The sequence below is a fragment of the Fukomys damarensis genome, unplaced genomic scaffold (genome assembly GCF_012274545.1).
Source record: "Fukomys damarensis isolate Sample0158 unplaced genomic scaffold, DMR_v1.0_HiC HiC_scaffold_27, whole genome shotgun sequence".
NCBI classification, from domain to species: Eukaryota; Metazoa; Chordata; class Mammalia; order Rodentia; family Bathyergidae; genus Fukomys; species Fukomys damarensis.
The window spans coordinates 35,468,139-35,483,600 of record NW_022900939.1 but is presented as its reverse complement, the minus strand read 5'-3'; the positions used below and the strand labels follow the sequence as shown (position 1 = coordinate 35,483,600).

Genomic DNA, 15,462 nt, shown 5'->3' with positions numbered 1-15,462 from the left:
AAAAAAAAAAAAAAAAAAAAAAAAAAAAGACAAACTTCTACATAGAAAACATCAGTTAAAAACTCTTATTCCAAGCATTTTTAACTGATTAAGCAGTTTAATTTTCAAAAAGTTATTAAAATCTCCAAAAATGTATTTTAACCAAGCTTCTTGCATTTTACGTATTTTAGGTTTGTTCCTATACTTACTTGTTATACTCCTACAAACTGTTTCTTTACCAATACCACCAAAAAAAAAAAAAAAAAAAAAAAAATCACTCTGGCTTTCTGTTTGCACTTCTCTTGTGGATCTAAACATAACTTTAATTGCAGTGTTATTTTATATGATTCTTACAAGCAATATAGTACAGTGTATATATTAAATATATTCAACTGGATTACAAGTATTATAACAGCTAACAGGATTCTTATTTTCCTTTCATCTGATTTTACTGTTTTTTAGATTGTATATTACTTTCACTGTTTCTTTCTTTCTCTTATTTTTATATGATTTTGCATTCATGTGTCCCCCACCACCAACCCACCGTTAATTTATTGAAGGCCTAGCTATTTTCTTCTCTCAACCCTTCCTGTACTTGCACACTTCTGCTGCATTCACACGTTAACATGACTGCAGAAGCAGGGGTGTTGCTCAGAGGTAGGGCCACAACTATTTCCTCACACACTTGTACTGCTGTATCACGTCTGTAATAGAATGGGACCTTTGAAATACTTGTTCACAGTACCTTTCAAGTGCTCAGACTTTTGTACCTTGGCTAACAAATGAATGTTTTTAATTGCTTTATTGTAGGCCTGCATAGTGACCAGCGGTTGTTTTGACAACATTGCTATCCTTACACAGTTGTTTAAAATTAAATATACCTCTGATTATGTGCTACCTTTTCTGTACATTAATAACTAATCTAGAAAAGCCATTCTTCTGATCATAAAACACCTTTTCTGAGCACTTGAAAGGTACTGTGAAGAGCTGGGCATGGTGGTGCATGCCTATAAACCCAACATTTGGTAGACCAAGGCAAAAGGATTGCGAGTTCGAGGCCAGCCTGAACTAAACAGCAAGACCTTGTCTCAAACAGAAATAAAAACAAACACAAGGTACCATGCACTTGTTTCTATTTATGGGTTTGACAGCTTGGCTGGAAGCTGAATATACTCAATCTGTTCACTTAGTCTTGCACTAGTGTTTCCATGTTCAATTAGCATTTTCTTTACAGTAGGCTTTATTATGCAGCAAGCCAACTCATTCTTTAGCCCTTACTTTTGTTTAGAAAAAGTCCTTAATTTGCTCTTCTCAAGTAATTTACTAAATTAAGAGTCAAATGTCTTAAAATACCAAACTGAGAGAGATTTTGAACAGAACTGCATTAAATGCACCTTATTTTAAGAAAAAAATGGCTCAAATAAATTCTTGTCAAGCAGAAACATAGTATGTCTTAGATTAGGTTCTTTAAATGTATTTATAAGGGATTATATAATTAATTTCATAACTGGGTATTCAATTTTAGGTGTTGTGAATGAGGTCATCTCTTTTCAATATATACTTCAAATGATTACAAGTGAAATTATAACTAATCTTATAGTTATCACATGATGGCAGGCAGCCTTTTAGAGTTTTCAATAATACAAACAGCGCACTGTAATATGCACGCCATAGGTCTTGTCACCACTGGTCTAGCATGTTTTTTTCTTTTTGGTTTTTTGAGACAGGGTTTCACTATGTAGTTGAGACTGACCTGGAATTCACTAATTAGCCCAGGCTGGTCTCAAACTCACAGCGATCCTCCTGCCTCAGCCTCCCGAGTGCTAGGATTACAGGTGTGTGGCTTCTAGTCTAGCATCTTATTAAATTCTTATTTTAAAAATTTCAATAACTTTTATAATTCTAAGAAGGTATCATGAAAATGTATTTTTATTTTCAGATATCTTGAAGCAGCAGTTTAGTTATTAAGAACTTACTTGTTCCATCTTTCTATAATTTAGCAGCTCTTATTGAAAATATCTGAAATTTATTTTTATAACCAAAGAACTTTTTCAGAGATGTATTCTAAGAACTGCAATTAAAGATTTTATACAAAAGTGATGCATCAACGTTTTAAACAAATGGTCAGATAAATTATGTGTGTGTGTATATATATATATATATATTATGTTATTATGCAGTTATTAAAATTATTTTTCAGAAGCCATCTTGACATAGGCAAGTACTCAGAACATACTGTTAGGCAAAAGTTCAGAACACACAGTTGTATTTTCATTATGATAAGACAGTGTTAAGTATATTAAAAAGTGCATAGAAAATAAAAAGAAATGCAACAAAAATCCTAACTGCAATATTTTTTAATAATTGTAAAAATTTAAAATATATTTGGCTTTTCAAACACACCCTGTAACTAGATATTTTTGTTATTATTTCCCACATTTTGATTATATTCTTTTCACCTTCCTGTTTCCAAATTTTCTATAATATGCATGGTTTTTCACAATAAAAATATAAAAAACAAATTCTAAATTAAAAAACCACCATCCTGTACTTCATTTTTATAATGTATCAATAGATTCTTTATCCAGGGAGAGGATTTAAAAAAAAAAAATGAAACAGCTCTAATACCAGAGCACATACTCCAGGCTGCTCATGCTAACCAGTACATTTACCATCCACCTGGCCATCAGTCAGAAAAGAATGAGTCCATCAAATGATCAAAGTCACCCACAACAACTTTCCTTTTTTTAAGTTTGCAGGCTCTGGAGCTTAATACTATAATTTATTTATTTTAGCTTGGGTTTAAGCTTGTAACATACCTCAAGGTACTCAGTATGTAGTACAAGTGAAAATACCCTGGGAAGATTAATCTTTTACAACTATCTAGGGTTTTTCTGTTTTTGTTTTTGTTTTTGGTACCAGGGATCAAACTCAGGACCTTGAACTTGCCAGGCAGGCACTGTGCCACTGAACTAAATCCCCAGCTACAACTATCTAGTTGTTATTAGATAAATCATTGTTCTATGAGTTTATTTCAGAAGTTTACATTTATTTCATTTACATTACACTTATTTCACTCAGAGGTTTACATTTTATTTCACTGGCCTACAGTATTCGTAGGAGGAAAGGCTTATGTGAATAAAATTTTACTAAGTAAAATATGGTAACACAAATGTTAATTGACCTCTGACAAACACAAAATAATTTTAGGTAAGTATCTAAAGAGTATACACTAAATTCAGCCTCAGTAAAGTGCTCAGACACATTTGTTGTAGTATCACTGATAAACACTAGCTTCTTTCAGTTTTCAAGAGCTTTTAAGTTCTTATAGGCAATCTCAGCACAAAAACTGAGAGAATTTCAATTCCTATTAATGTCCACTAGTTTCACACATTTATAGTAATTCAATTTAAAATAATTATTTGTTCCTCATAAAATTCCCTTAACATTAGGTAAATATTGTTATTGCTATTTTAAAGCAAGGAATGAGCCTACTTACTGGTTATGACAGCTTATCAATCTTACGACAACTATTCTAGCACTGTTCCAATGGGAATGTAAACTGCAAGAGGGTAAACAGATTTCTCTTTGCTCCTAGAAGATCACCTGGCACATATGGTCGTAGAAGTATTTGTTGCATGTATCAGTTAATAAACTTCCATTATATAATTATACATAAGACGTCAAAGCAGGGGAAAAGAATCAATACAAATTCATGAAAACTACGAAAAAGAAAATAATCCAAGACCTTTTTATCATACTAATATAGCAGCACCTACATTTTAATTACTGCAGCATAGCATACAGGATGAATGTGTTCATCTAGCTAAAACAAGAGTCTATTTCATGTGTATTAATATGAAGTTAGTGTACAGTATATTTCTAGCAATTTTATTAAATATATTATTGTATTACAGCATTCTTACTTAAAATGTAGCGACTGAGCAAAAAAATTAAAGATTATAATATTTACACAATCCATTCAATTAAAACACAGAGATTTGAAATATTTCAGAATAACAAAATGTTCAGAAATGTTCAAATCTTTTTACTGGAAGGATCATCTTTTTTTGGTGTACCGGGAATCAAACTCAGGACCTTGAGTTTGCCAGGCAGGCGATGGGCTGTGGAGCTAAATCCCTGGCCCAAAAGGATCATTTTTAAAATTTGTATTTCTCAAACTCAGTGTTCATAAAGTAAAATGTAATAATTTTACAAACTACTGCAGATTTCTCTTTATTTCCTATACATCTTTAAACAAAATTATAGGGTTAAAATTACAAAATTAAAATTATTGAACATCCTTTCGACACCAATTACCCAAGAGGATTGCTTTAATGCAAGGGTTCTAACCTATATGGGAGATAAGAAGGCAGGGTTCACAAAAGACTTCTGCAAATCTCATGAAAATATGAGACAAATACATGCACAACAGGTATCTCATACTTCCTACTGGGGACAGTTACTTCTAGAGACATTTTGAGGGGGCGATACCAGGGAATCAAACCCAGGACCTTATGCTGGCAAAGCAGGCAGCAAAACCATTGAGCTAAATCCCTGGCCAACTCATGGAGACATTTGATTTAGAACAAGTATCATCATTTCACTATTCAAAGAAATGTAGATTCTTAAAATCCTTTTACTGTGTTATTTATATTACTCAGCTTTCTCCTAAAAGATTATGTGGTTGTCAGTGTTTGCACAAAGGGAACAAATATAGATAGAAGAGAAAGCTGATCATAAAATTCTATTACATATTTTTTGGTCAGAATAGAAAACATTTGATTTTTTTTTAAAAAAACATTTGATATTTAAGGTTTTAACTATGGCTCAAGTTATTCTAATTCTATTCTCCCTCTGCTCTCTACTACAGTAAAGTATTAAAAATAGGAGCATTATCAATAAAATACAAAAAGGACCCCCCACACCAGGGATCAAACTCAGGACTTTGTGCTTATGAGGTACGTGCAGCACCAAACAAAAAAGATTTTGATGATATAACTGAAAGCAACTTTATTACCAAGGCATGGAAATATTCTACTTTTAACATAAAGTAGTAATTATTCATGAAAAAAATATATGTTGAGAATTACACTACAACACCGCCCATGAAGCCAAATATCATCTTGTAATATTAGCAGGTTTCCTTACATTGAAACAATAAGCCTGAAGGACTAGAGATCCAGCCCAGAGGTACAGCCCTTGCCTACTATTCACAAGGCCCTATTTTTATCCCCATCCCTGCAATCACCACCACCACCACCACCACCACCACCACCACCACCATTACCATCCCCCACATCTAATGATAAACTCTAATGCAAGGGATATTTCTCAGAGCATATAAATAATCCAGTCTTTTACTGTTATACCCATGCTCTCATTTCATCAGTATTGATCTTACCTTTCTTTTCGGTCCGGATTGCTTAAAACATGAAAAAGAAAAAAAAAGTAAGAGGCAAGACCTCATTGTATGTATCACTTAGCCCTTGCCTACTATTCACAAGGCCCTATTTTTATCCCCATCCCTGCAATCACCACCACCACCACCACCACCACCACCACCACCACCATTACCATCCCCCACATCTAATGATAAACTCTAATGCAAGGGATATTTCTCAGAGCATATAAATAATCCAGTCTTTTACTGTTATACCCATGCTCTCATTTCATCAGTATTGATCTTACCTTTCTTTTCGGTCCGGATTGCTTAAAACATGAAAAAGAAAAAAAAAGTAAGAGGCAAGACCTCATTGTTGATGTATCACTGCAGCTGTAGTAACTATACTTAATAAGGCAAAATTATAATGCAATCAATTTGTTTTAGACATTCTGTATGTATTCTATGTTTTAGAAAATTTACTGATTCCAATCCTATTGTCAAAAGTATGATTATTTACTGTTGATTAAGAAAAAAATATTTTAAGGCTGAAAGTTCTACACAAATATCCTGGAATAAATAGTGTGTGTTTATTTGGGAAAAAAGGAAAAGCCTGGGACTTAAAATAATGGCCTCTTATCAGAAGTCCAATGTATAAAAGTTCCACACTTTTGCAAAGTAAATAGAAACTCAAAACAACAACAAAAAAAACATCAATTACTCAAGAATGGAACTATACAGTCTCCAATTTAGAATAAAGTCCCAGATTCACATCCTGAAATTATTTATCCAAGGAATTAAATATTCAGAACAATAAGCAAAGCACAGTTTACAAACATTCTCAGATCCTATATTGACTCTTGTATTCCCATCATGTTGAGCACATAAATAATTTAATCTGAACTTATTTAAAAATATATGGTAACATCTTTATACATATATTGTTTCAACAATGAAGGAAAAGAATCACTATAAACTTACACATATTTTAAAATTTACTCTTAAATTAGACTTATCACCTAATCTAGTAATTTCAATTTTACAGTATTGAGCCCAAAAAGTGAGAGAATTTAGCTTTTCCGTTTTGTTATTTTTTAAACTCACCTGGTACAGAGAAGAGAGGTAGAATATAGAACAGAGGTAAAATAAGCAGGTAAGGTTTTCCCAATAAGCCAAAGGAATTAGGAAGAAGGAAAAAATTCTTTAAAAATTTCCCCTCACGTTATTCTTCAGAAAAATTAATTTATTATATGATACCTAATTTACAAGTCACAGCACTCCATATGCAGTTTCAATGAGTTTGTGAAGTCCTGCCCTACAGGAGCTTACACATAGTTATAAAAAACAGGGAGGTTGTCATTAATCATGTCATTAAGTCTGTAAAAGTATCAACCTAATTCTTGGACTATTTCACACAAAATGGAAAGGAAAATTTTCCTTGAACTAGTGCTGTTCTAGTAGTCTCAACATTTTTTATTAAGGTGGGGGAAAAAGACATCAGTTTTGTCACCCATGTCAATTTAAAACTGTAAAGATTCTTTCAAGATGGTGCTCTTTGCAAATAGTTAAATCTGGCTTATTTAGGAGCCCATTTTCTCACTCACAGATTATACTTTTTTTGCAAACATTTATTTCCCCTTCCAAGTTTTTTGTGCCTCTCCTTTAATGCACCCCACTGTGAAAATATAAATAAAACAAGCCCACAAGATGTTTCTTTAAGTCTGAATTAAGGGGCATGGGCAGTAAAGATTTACATATTTTTTCAATTTTCTACATTTCCTTTCCCATACTAATACTAGTCTCCTTTACCACCATTAGAGTATGGGCAACCTATCTTTTATTCTTATTTCTTTTCCAATACTGGGAATCAAACTCAGACCTTGCGCTTGCTAGGCAGGTGCTGTGCTGCTGAACCAAATCCCTGGCCCAACCTATCGTTTAAATATGAATTAAAAATTATTATCTGGATTAGTAATGAGAAAACAGACTAGAATTTTAATTAGCTCCCAAAGATTAGCTAAATATTTAACAGTCTTCACTCATTGCCTTTATGGAGTTTTTTTGGAGACAGGGTCCCTGTATGTACATAGTTCAGGCTGGCCCTGAACTTACTGCGATCCTCCTGCCTCAGCCTCCAAATGTTGGGATTATAGGTGCGTACCCACCACACCACATTCATTCATTGCTCTTTAGATAAAAAGGTATCTCGCACTAAAGAATTTACAAATGTCTTAGTATTCAGGTCTGATTCACTTTAAAAAGGAAGCTGTACATATTCAAAGCTAACAGTACTGTATACTGATACCCCAAGAATATTGTGTGTGAGTTACCAAATTGGTAGCATTTCTTTCAATTTCAAATTAAGACAGAGAATTTTTATCAGAAGCTTTAAAGGCCATTGTAAGCCAGGGTGTTCACCCTCACTTTCACCTGAGGCCTAACAATTCTGCTCAGTGCCAACTATCATAAGTGAATTTTCTCTCAATGTCTTTGAAGATGTGGATACTGTGGCATGAGCACCCTTTTACATACCCAGGACACTCAAAGCTCCTTTTAGTGCTTCCTTAGTTGTGACTTCTTCCTTATCAGTAATATTAAGTACACATACTTTGCATATCTCTAGTACTGCAGTTACCGTGTGTTTATTTCTTTTTACCTTCTATCCTAATTAAATTTGGTCTCCAAGGGCAAGCACTTTGTCACATTTATCTCTGAATACTATTTCTCATCTACGCCTGCTCACTGATTTTGAAGCAAGCAAAGTGAAAAACCTCTCAATGACCTGACTTTGAAATCAAAATATTTTTAATGACAGTCACACTGCAGGTGGAATAAAATATTTATTCTTATACAGAGTAAAAGAGAAACAAGTAGAATCTGTCCTGCTTACCTGACTCTACAATTTTATTTATTGCTTTTAATCATTTCTGTCAAATATTTTCACTCAAGATTGCTTGAATACAGATTAACTGAGGTTGCTGCTGTTGTGTTGTTTTGTTTTGTTTTTTGGTACCAGGGAATGAACTTAGGAACCTCAAGCTTACCAGACAGGTGCGGGGCTGCTGAGCTAAATCTCCGGCCCTGTAGCTGTTTTTAAGAACAATATTTTACTGTTAAATACTAGCTCTTATAAACTGAATCTAGTCATTTATAAAGATGAGTGATGGAATACATTTAAGGTATAATAGGTGCTGAGACCTGTAATAAAAAATAAAATAATCCAATTTCCATACTGTAATCATTTTTAAAATATTCCAATGAGGAAATAAGGGATTAAAAAATAGGTCACTATGCAAACAATTCCAAATGGATAATTTCAAAAGCACGATTAATTTAATTTTAGTCATAAAAAACTTTAAATTAATTTTATCAGAATATCAAGACAGTACCTCCTCAGCAACAGTTCCTATTATTGTGATTAATGTATGAGCCTGTGTCTCCTCTTCCCTCCCCTAATTATTCTCCTTTTATCTTCTGTGCCATACACACATAGGCCAAAGAGCTTAGTTTGCATACTTTATCCGTTAGGACAAGCCAATGTTTAAGTATAATCATTTGTTTTTTGTCTTTCAACTGAACTTTTCAAATATCTTCTGTAAAAACTCTCATGGAACAAACAATAAAGCAAAAGAAAGATTTAGAAAATCTAAAGTATGAGAAACTTAAGATTTTTATGTTACAGTAAATCTATGTAAATATCAAATATGACAAAAATCACTAAGGCTCAAGACACATTTTCTAAGGTAGAAGGCACAAGTTCAAGGCCAGCCTGGGCAACTTATCAAGACACTGTCTCAAAATAAAAATAAATAGCTGGGCATGGTAATCCCAGCATTCAGGAAGCTCAGGAAGGGCAGGCTGAGGCAAGAGGACTGGTACAAGCTCAAGGTCAGTCCTGGATATACAGTGAGTTCAAGGCCAGCCTGAACTACAAGTGAGACCCTATCTCCAAAACAACGGAAGCGGCAACAACAACAAAATAAAACAAAAAAACAAACGAACAAATCTAATAAGTAAATTATAAGTAAAAGAGTTCATTGCTCTCTGGGTTCCATTCCTAGTACTGGGGAAAAAGCAAACCATAAAACTGAAACATTTCCTTAGTGAACAGCAGCCTAGATTGACATTTTTAAATAATGAAGAACAGCACCTAAAATGTGTTACAAATTTTTAAATTTTACTACTTTTTGAAAACTATAATGCAACAGTCTATTTAACTGCTAGAACCTAGCAACTTGAGTCAAGTGAAAGGGAATATAAACAATCCAAAAATGGTTCTGAAAACTCTCCAAAGTATTTAAAATACCAAGCTTTTCTCAACTATTACTTTCATTAACATTGAAGCAATACTTTCCAGATCAACTAAAACTACTGAAATCAAAATTTTCCAAAAAATTTAAAATTGACTAGATTTATTTCAGTACTATGAAATTTTATAAACCTTAGAAAGCAAGTAAAGCAGTTTATCTTTCAGAGCTCAATACTAAAAGGATATCTCAAGTAAACTCTTAAGGTTCAAATTATAAACTAGCATTATTTAAATATATTCTTAGATCTAGACTGCAAAACAACAGAATGACTTATTTTAAATTTATGTATTTATAGAATGCGATTTTTTCAAAGGCAGATACAGTATAAAAATTTCAGGTCATGAATTATTTTAGAGACATATCTTTTAGAATGAAAACAGCAAAGTTTCACATAGGAGAAAAAAAATTTTAACTTAAAGTAAAACACCACTTTTTAAAGAGGGTGGAATGCACATACTAAACAAAGAGAATTCCGATCCTTACCTTTGGGCTGCTGTTTTTACTACTGGTATTTGTACATGAGCATGATGAAAACGTCTACCATGAACTATAGTTCCAGAACATAATGACGTATTTTGTGTATTTTCACTGCAAAATTCAAAAAACAAGGAATAATTTGAACGGGGAAAAATTATACACATGATGACCAAAGAAAGATTCTTTAAAATCTGAGCACATACATAAAAATCTTTAGTTTACTACTTAAAAAAACTTTAGCCATACAAAATTGTTCACTAGGAATACTCTATTTCCCTAATTCTTTCAAATGTCTCCTAATTCTTTCAAATGTTTTCAAGGAAAAACAGAACATTAGAAGAGAAACCAGGATTCCTAAATTTTAACTCTGATTCTGCCACTAACTTGAAAATTAAGCTTCATGAGTCTCAGCTATCTATAAATTGACAGAGTAGAAATAACATAATTTTAACCTGATATATGCATTGCTACTGATAATCAAATACTAAGTAACAGTAGTTCACTATGATAACCACTAAGAAAGCTGGGTTATATCTGGAAGACGAGAGCAACAAGAAATCTTTAGGGGGAGGGAAGGCCCTTGTTAAAATAATCTTAAATTTCTAGGTATCTTCTAAATGAGATGACCACCCTAGCTCATAGTGCCTTCCATTTCTAATATTACAACTAAGAGTCTACTTATTATATAAAAGCCAATGTATGAGATGCCAGCCTATTGAAATGTTTGAGATATGTTTTATTCAAAACCTAAAAACCAATGCAATCAATCCTACTCCCCAGATTTAAAGCAAAAAATCCATATACTGAGATCACCCTATGTGTTGGTCTACTGACAAATTTAAAAGAAAAGATACAGGGTGGGCCTACTGGCCACAAAGATAGTGATTTCGTGCCAAACTCTATCTTTTCTGTAGGAAAGTGTGGTGATGCACCTATACCTCAATTTCTTATTGTTGCTCAACATGTTAATTCCAATTGGGTTGCCTTTCAAAGTTTTAAAACTTTCACTCTTGTTTCGTCCCACATATGTCTTCAAGATGAAATCACCAGAACTAGTAGCAACAATTTCAGATGGACGATTTAACTGTAAAAAGATCCATAAATATTAAAGAGTCAATTAACACCACAATATATCAACAACTACTTGAAAACTCACTAAAAAAACGAGTAAAAAATGTACAACTCCTTGGGGATGGAGGGGGTAGGTGACAACTGTGGTATAGACCTGAGAGTATTTTAGCTGTAATAATTTTTTTAAAGACAATGCAAATATGTAGGAACATGGGAATATATTATTTTCTTTTCAAACCTTTCTAAAGATATATGAAAAACTAAGGATAGCAGACCTCAGGATAGCTTTCTCCAGAGAGTTAAAAACAAGCCTTCCCTCTTCTTAGAAGGCCTTGGTGTTATCTTTAGGGCAGTACTGCAAAATATGACTTGTTATTTAAACAGGTGCCTTTCTGTAAGGATTTTTGCTTTACATTAAAATTTCTATAGAAACACAGAAACTGAAAGGGTTGTGATACCTTCACAGATGGCAACTGTAACATAAACATATTAATACTAATCATGTGGGAGAGATCTCAGTGTAACAGGATGTCCCATTCCCCTTGGGAATCCCTTAACAAAGAACCTACCTTGGTTACTTTTACTGCACAAGATTTTACACTCTGGCAAAAGTCCTCAGTTCTTACTGATAATTTCCCAAAAATGACATTAAAAATAAAATCACTCTTAATTTCTTTTTTGTTATTTCATTATGTTAAGGTCTCAGTATGCTGCTCAGGCTTGCATCAAACTCCTGAGCTCAAGTGATGCTCCTGCCCCAGCCTCCCAACTAGCTTGGTGTACAGGTTAAGTGCCAATGCACCTGGCACTTTTTTTTTTTTTAAAAGATAAGATCTTGCTAGTCTTGAACATTCAATTTTTCAAGACAAGTTTTAAATTTTCTTTTGTATTCTTTTGTAAGAAACTACACTGCTAAGATGGTAACTGGTCTTTTCCCCCTAATTATTTCTATATAAACTCCACAGTGTCTCAAAAAATATCTCAACAAGTCCTCTTGAGGAAAGCATTCAGTGAGCCAGCACTATTCTTACTTTCTGACATATCTATATTCCATAATCCAAATTATCTACTTTTGACATACTGCTTCTTACTTTCTTTTCCTCAAGACATTTCACTGCTTTTTAATCCAGTGATGGCAAACCTTTTAGAGCTTTCAATGATACAAACAGCCTGTGACTGCACATGTGTCACGGGTTTGCCATCACTGTCTTTCCTGGATAAAAAAGGACCATCAAGGATAAGAAACCTGGAGAGCTAACCCAAGATGTGAGATATTTTCCTATAAAGGATCTATGATCCCAGAAGATGCAGCCAAGAGGCTAAAATGAAATAAATTTCCAACATATTCACATAGCTAGGGAGACAAAAGCTAGAGTTCCACAGAAAGTAGAAGTGAATTTCCAACATATTTACACTGCTAGGGAGACAAATATTGAAGTTTTACATCCGCCAGGCACAGCAGGACTCATAAACACCTCAAAATATGAATGAAGATAGGAGAGTACAACTATAAATGAGAAATAGTACAGCCCCCACAAAGGAAATCCAGCTTCTTTGTCATAATTTGAATTCTCAGGTGGATTAAAGTAACATGCTCAAATTTTTTATTATACCAGAATTACCTGGACGAGTTAAAACAAACTGCTCTGCCCCAGCAGGTCTGGGACTGACCTCAAATTCATGCATGGTCTTCTTGCCTCTACCTCCTAAGTGCTGTAATTATAGGCAGGTGCCACCATGCTGGGATAATCTCCTTATTTTATTATACATTATAGTAGTTCTTCAGGTTGGGTCCAGCAACTGGACCTAAAACATCAGGTCAGTTACTTGACCTTTAATGAGTGACAGGCAGAAAACACTCAAATTTCCCTCATAGATTGTTCTTCCTCAACAAAATCTCTCTTGTGTATTATGTAAACTTTATAAAAGTTTATCCCTATGTTTTAGAAATCATTTAGCTTAAAAAGCAAAGTGAGGCCAGGTATGGTGGCCCACCCCTGTGATCCCAGTATTCGGGGTCGCTGGGACTTCAAAGCCACCCTGGACTCCACAGTGAGCTCAAAGCCAACCTGAACTGCATGAGACACTGTCTCAACCCCCCTAACCCCCCAAACACACTTAGCCAGAATAATTTGCCTGAACTAAACTAGAACAAAGACTGGTCTGATTTCAAAGTCTTTGCTTTCTCATACCACCTGGCGGGAGGAAATTTTACAGTGGTGTTTGTAGGAAACACAAATGTACATTTCTAACAAGAGACAATATCAGACAATGTTATTCTAGTAAAAACTGAAATCAGTAGGATACAGAGCATCTCAAGAAAAAGATCTATGCTAAAAATTGCTTTACTAATATGGAAATTAAACCTTCCTCTTAAGAATGAATTGTTTAAATCAAGATTACCTTGATACATAGGCACTCAGCCAACTGTTCCTTCCTTTTTTGAGGAGAGGGGAGTGGTACCAGGATTGAACTCAGGGGATACATCTCAGCACTTTCTATTTTTCATTTTGAGGCACCATCTCCCTAAGTCACTAAATTGCCCGGGTTGGTCTTGAATTTGCGATTCTCCTGCCTCAGCTTCCCAAAATGCTGGGATTATAGCCATATGCCACCACACCTGGCTTCAAATTTTCTTCCTGAGAAAGCATGTGGGCAAAGCTACAGACAACCCAATGCCCATTATCATGTACGTACAGGATACCCCCTAGGTAGGGAAAAGATTGGATGAAGGCCTCCTTGAGCTTTGTTAGAAGTTAATGGAGATTTACTAAGGGCAGCTAGAGGTGGCCTCTGCTCCAGTAGATTAGATTCAAGTAATCAGAAAAACAAAGGCAAAGAAACTAAGCGCGGAAGGTCTCCAGTAGTGCAATTAACATAAACCCTCTTACATAACCCTTAAATCTAAACTACCCCCCCATAATTCTAGTCTCCATCAACAGTAAAGGTCACATGACCCAAAGAAACCCAAGGGGAGGACCAAAAACAGCCACAGAGCCAATCAAATTCCAGGAGCCTACAAAGGGAGAAGAAACCTGAGAAAAGGAGCTACAAAGCTCCCCACTCCTCCAGAAGGAGTGTTTCCCTATTTCCCCTTCAAATGCTCCTTAATTGTCCAGAGGACTTAGCTAGCTGTCCGTCTCTCCCTTTCCCCAACCTTCAAATAAATCACCTGCTTTTAAAGTCTGCTTCTGTAGTTTCTTTTACGGACACGGGGTTTAGGATCACCAAGAGCCGTGTTCCAGCAGAGCAGTGGCATGGCATGGGGTGGTGTATACCTCTTCCCAGATATTACAATCAAAGCAAGAGAATCTACTGTATTAGTAAAATTCTTTAAATTACCAACTCTCCTTTTCATTGGTTGCTTATATGCTTTACAGCTTTAATCAGCAATAAACAACTAGTAACTCTAGCTTAGTTAGGTTTCCTACCATCATTTAGAATGTGGCTGGGACTGTGATCATTCCATAGGAGAATCACAGAATATATATTTGTAGATTCTCTTATCACGATTTTAAAATTGTAAGGCATAATTCCAGCTGCCACAATATAACCGCTGAATCTAAACAATATAAAATGGGCATGGTGGTACATGCCTATAACCCAAGGGAGGCTGAGTTCAAGTTCAAGTTCAAGACTAGCCAGGGCTACACAGTGAGTTCAAGGCCAGTCAAGGACAGCCTGGATTACAGAGCAAGATCCTTTCTCTAAAGGCAAAACAAAACAAAACAAAAAAACAATAAAATCACGCACATAACTAGGTAACGCGGCACCTCTACTTTTCTAATAGTTTTTATTTTCCATAATTCTGTGCTCTTAATTTGGTAACCTGCATCAACTTATTAGGAGAAAAATAAAGTGAAAAGTAAAAGCTGAGTCACTTATGACTCATTATCTTATGTATTAAACTACTTCTGTTAATAAAGTCAAGATGATATATTCTATCTGGAATTTATCTGCCCTTCCCTCCTAGCCCAACACAGGTTTTCCAGATGCGCAAGCACAGCATCAGGAGAACTAATGTGAACAGATGGCTAAGTTTAAAACAATCATACTACTCGAAAACCATATAAACATGGGCATTACTGGAGTCAATTTTGCAACTATGAATATATCATTATTTGAAAAAGAAAACTAATTTACAAAGATTCAATAACTGCATTTAATAATGCTAACAAAATACAGCTGTTGTGGAAGACTATTGGTGTCATGCATTACGTGAGTTACATAGTCTCTCATAAA

At 34.5% G+C, this 15,462-nt stretch overlaps 1 protein-coding gene across 1 annotated transcript in view; it reads right to left on the bottom strand.

Annotated features, from left to right (window-relative positions):
* Nucleotides 1-15,462, bottom strand: part of Senp6 (SUMO specific peptidase 6) — an 88,095-nt gene that overhangs the window by 63,304 nt on the left and 9,329 nt on the right. The window contains exons 4-6 of the mRNA XM_010617914.3: nt 11,088-11,233; nt 10,156-10,260; nt 5,671-5,691 (exon numbers count right to left, since the gene is read on the bottom strand). Of these exons, the coding sequence (XP_010616216.1) occupies nt 5,671-5,691; nt 10,156-10,260; nt 11,088-11,233 (272 nt within the window). The remainder of the gene's footprint in view (nt 1-5,670; nt 5,692-10,155; nt 10,261-11,087; nt 11,234-15,462) is intronic.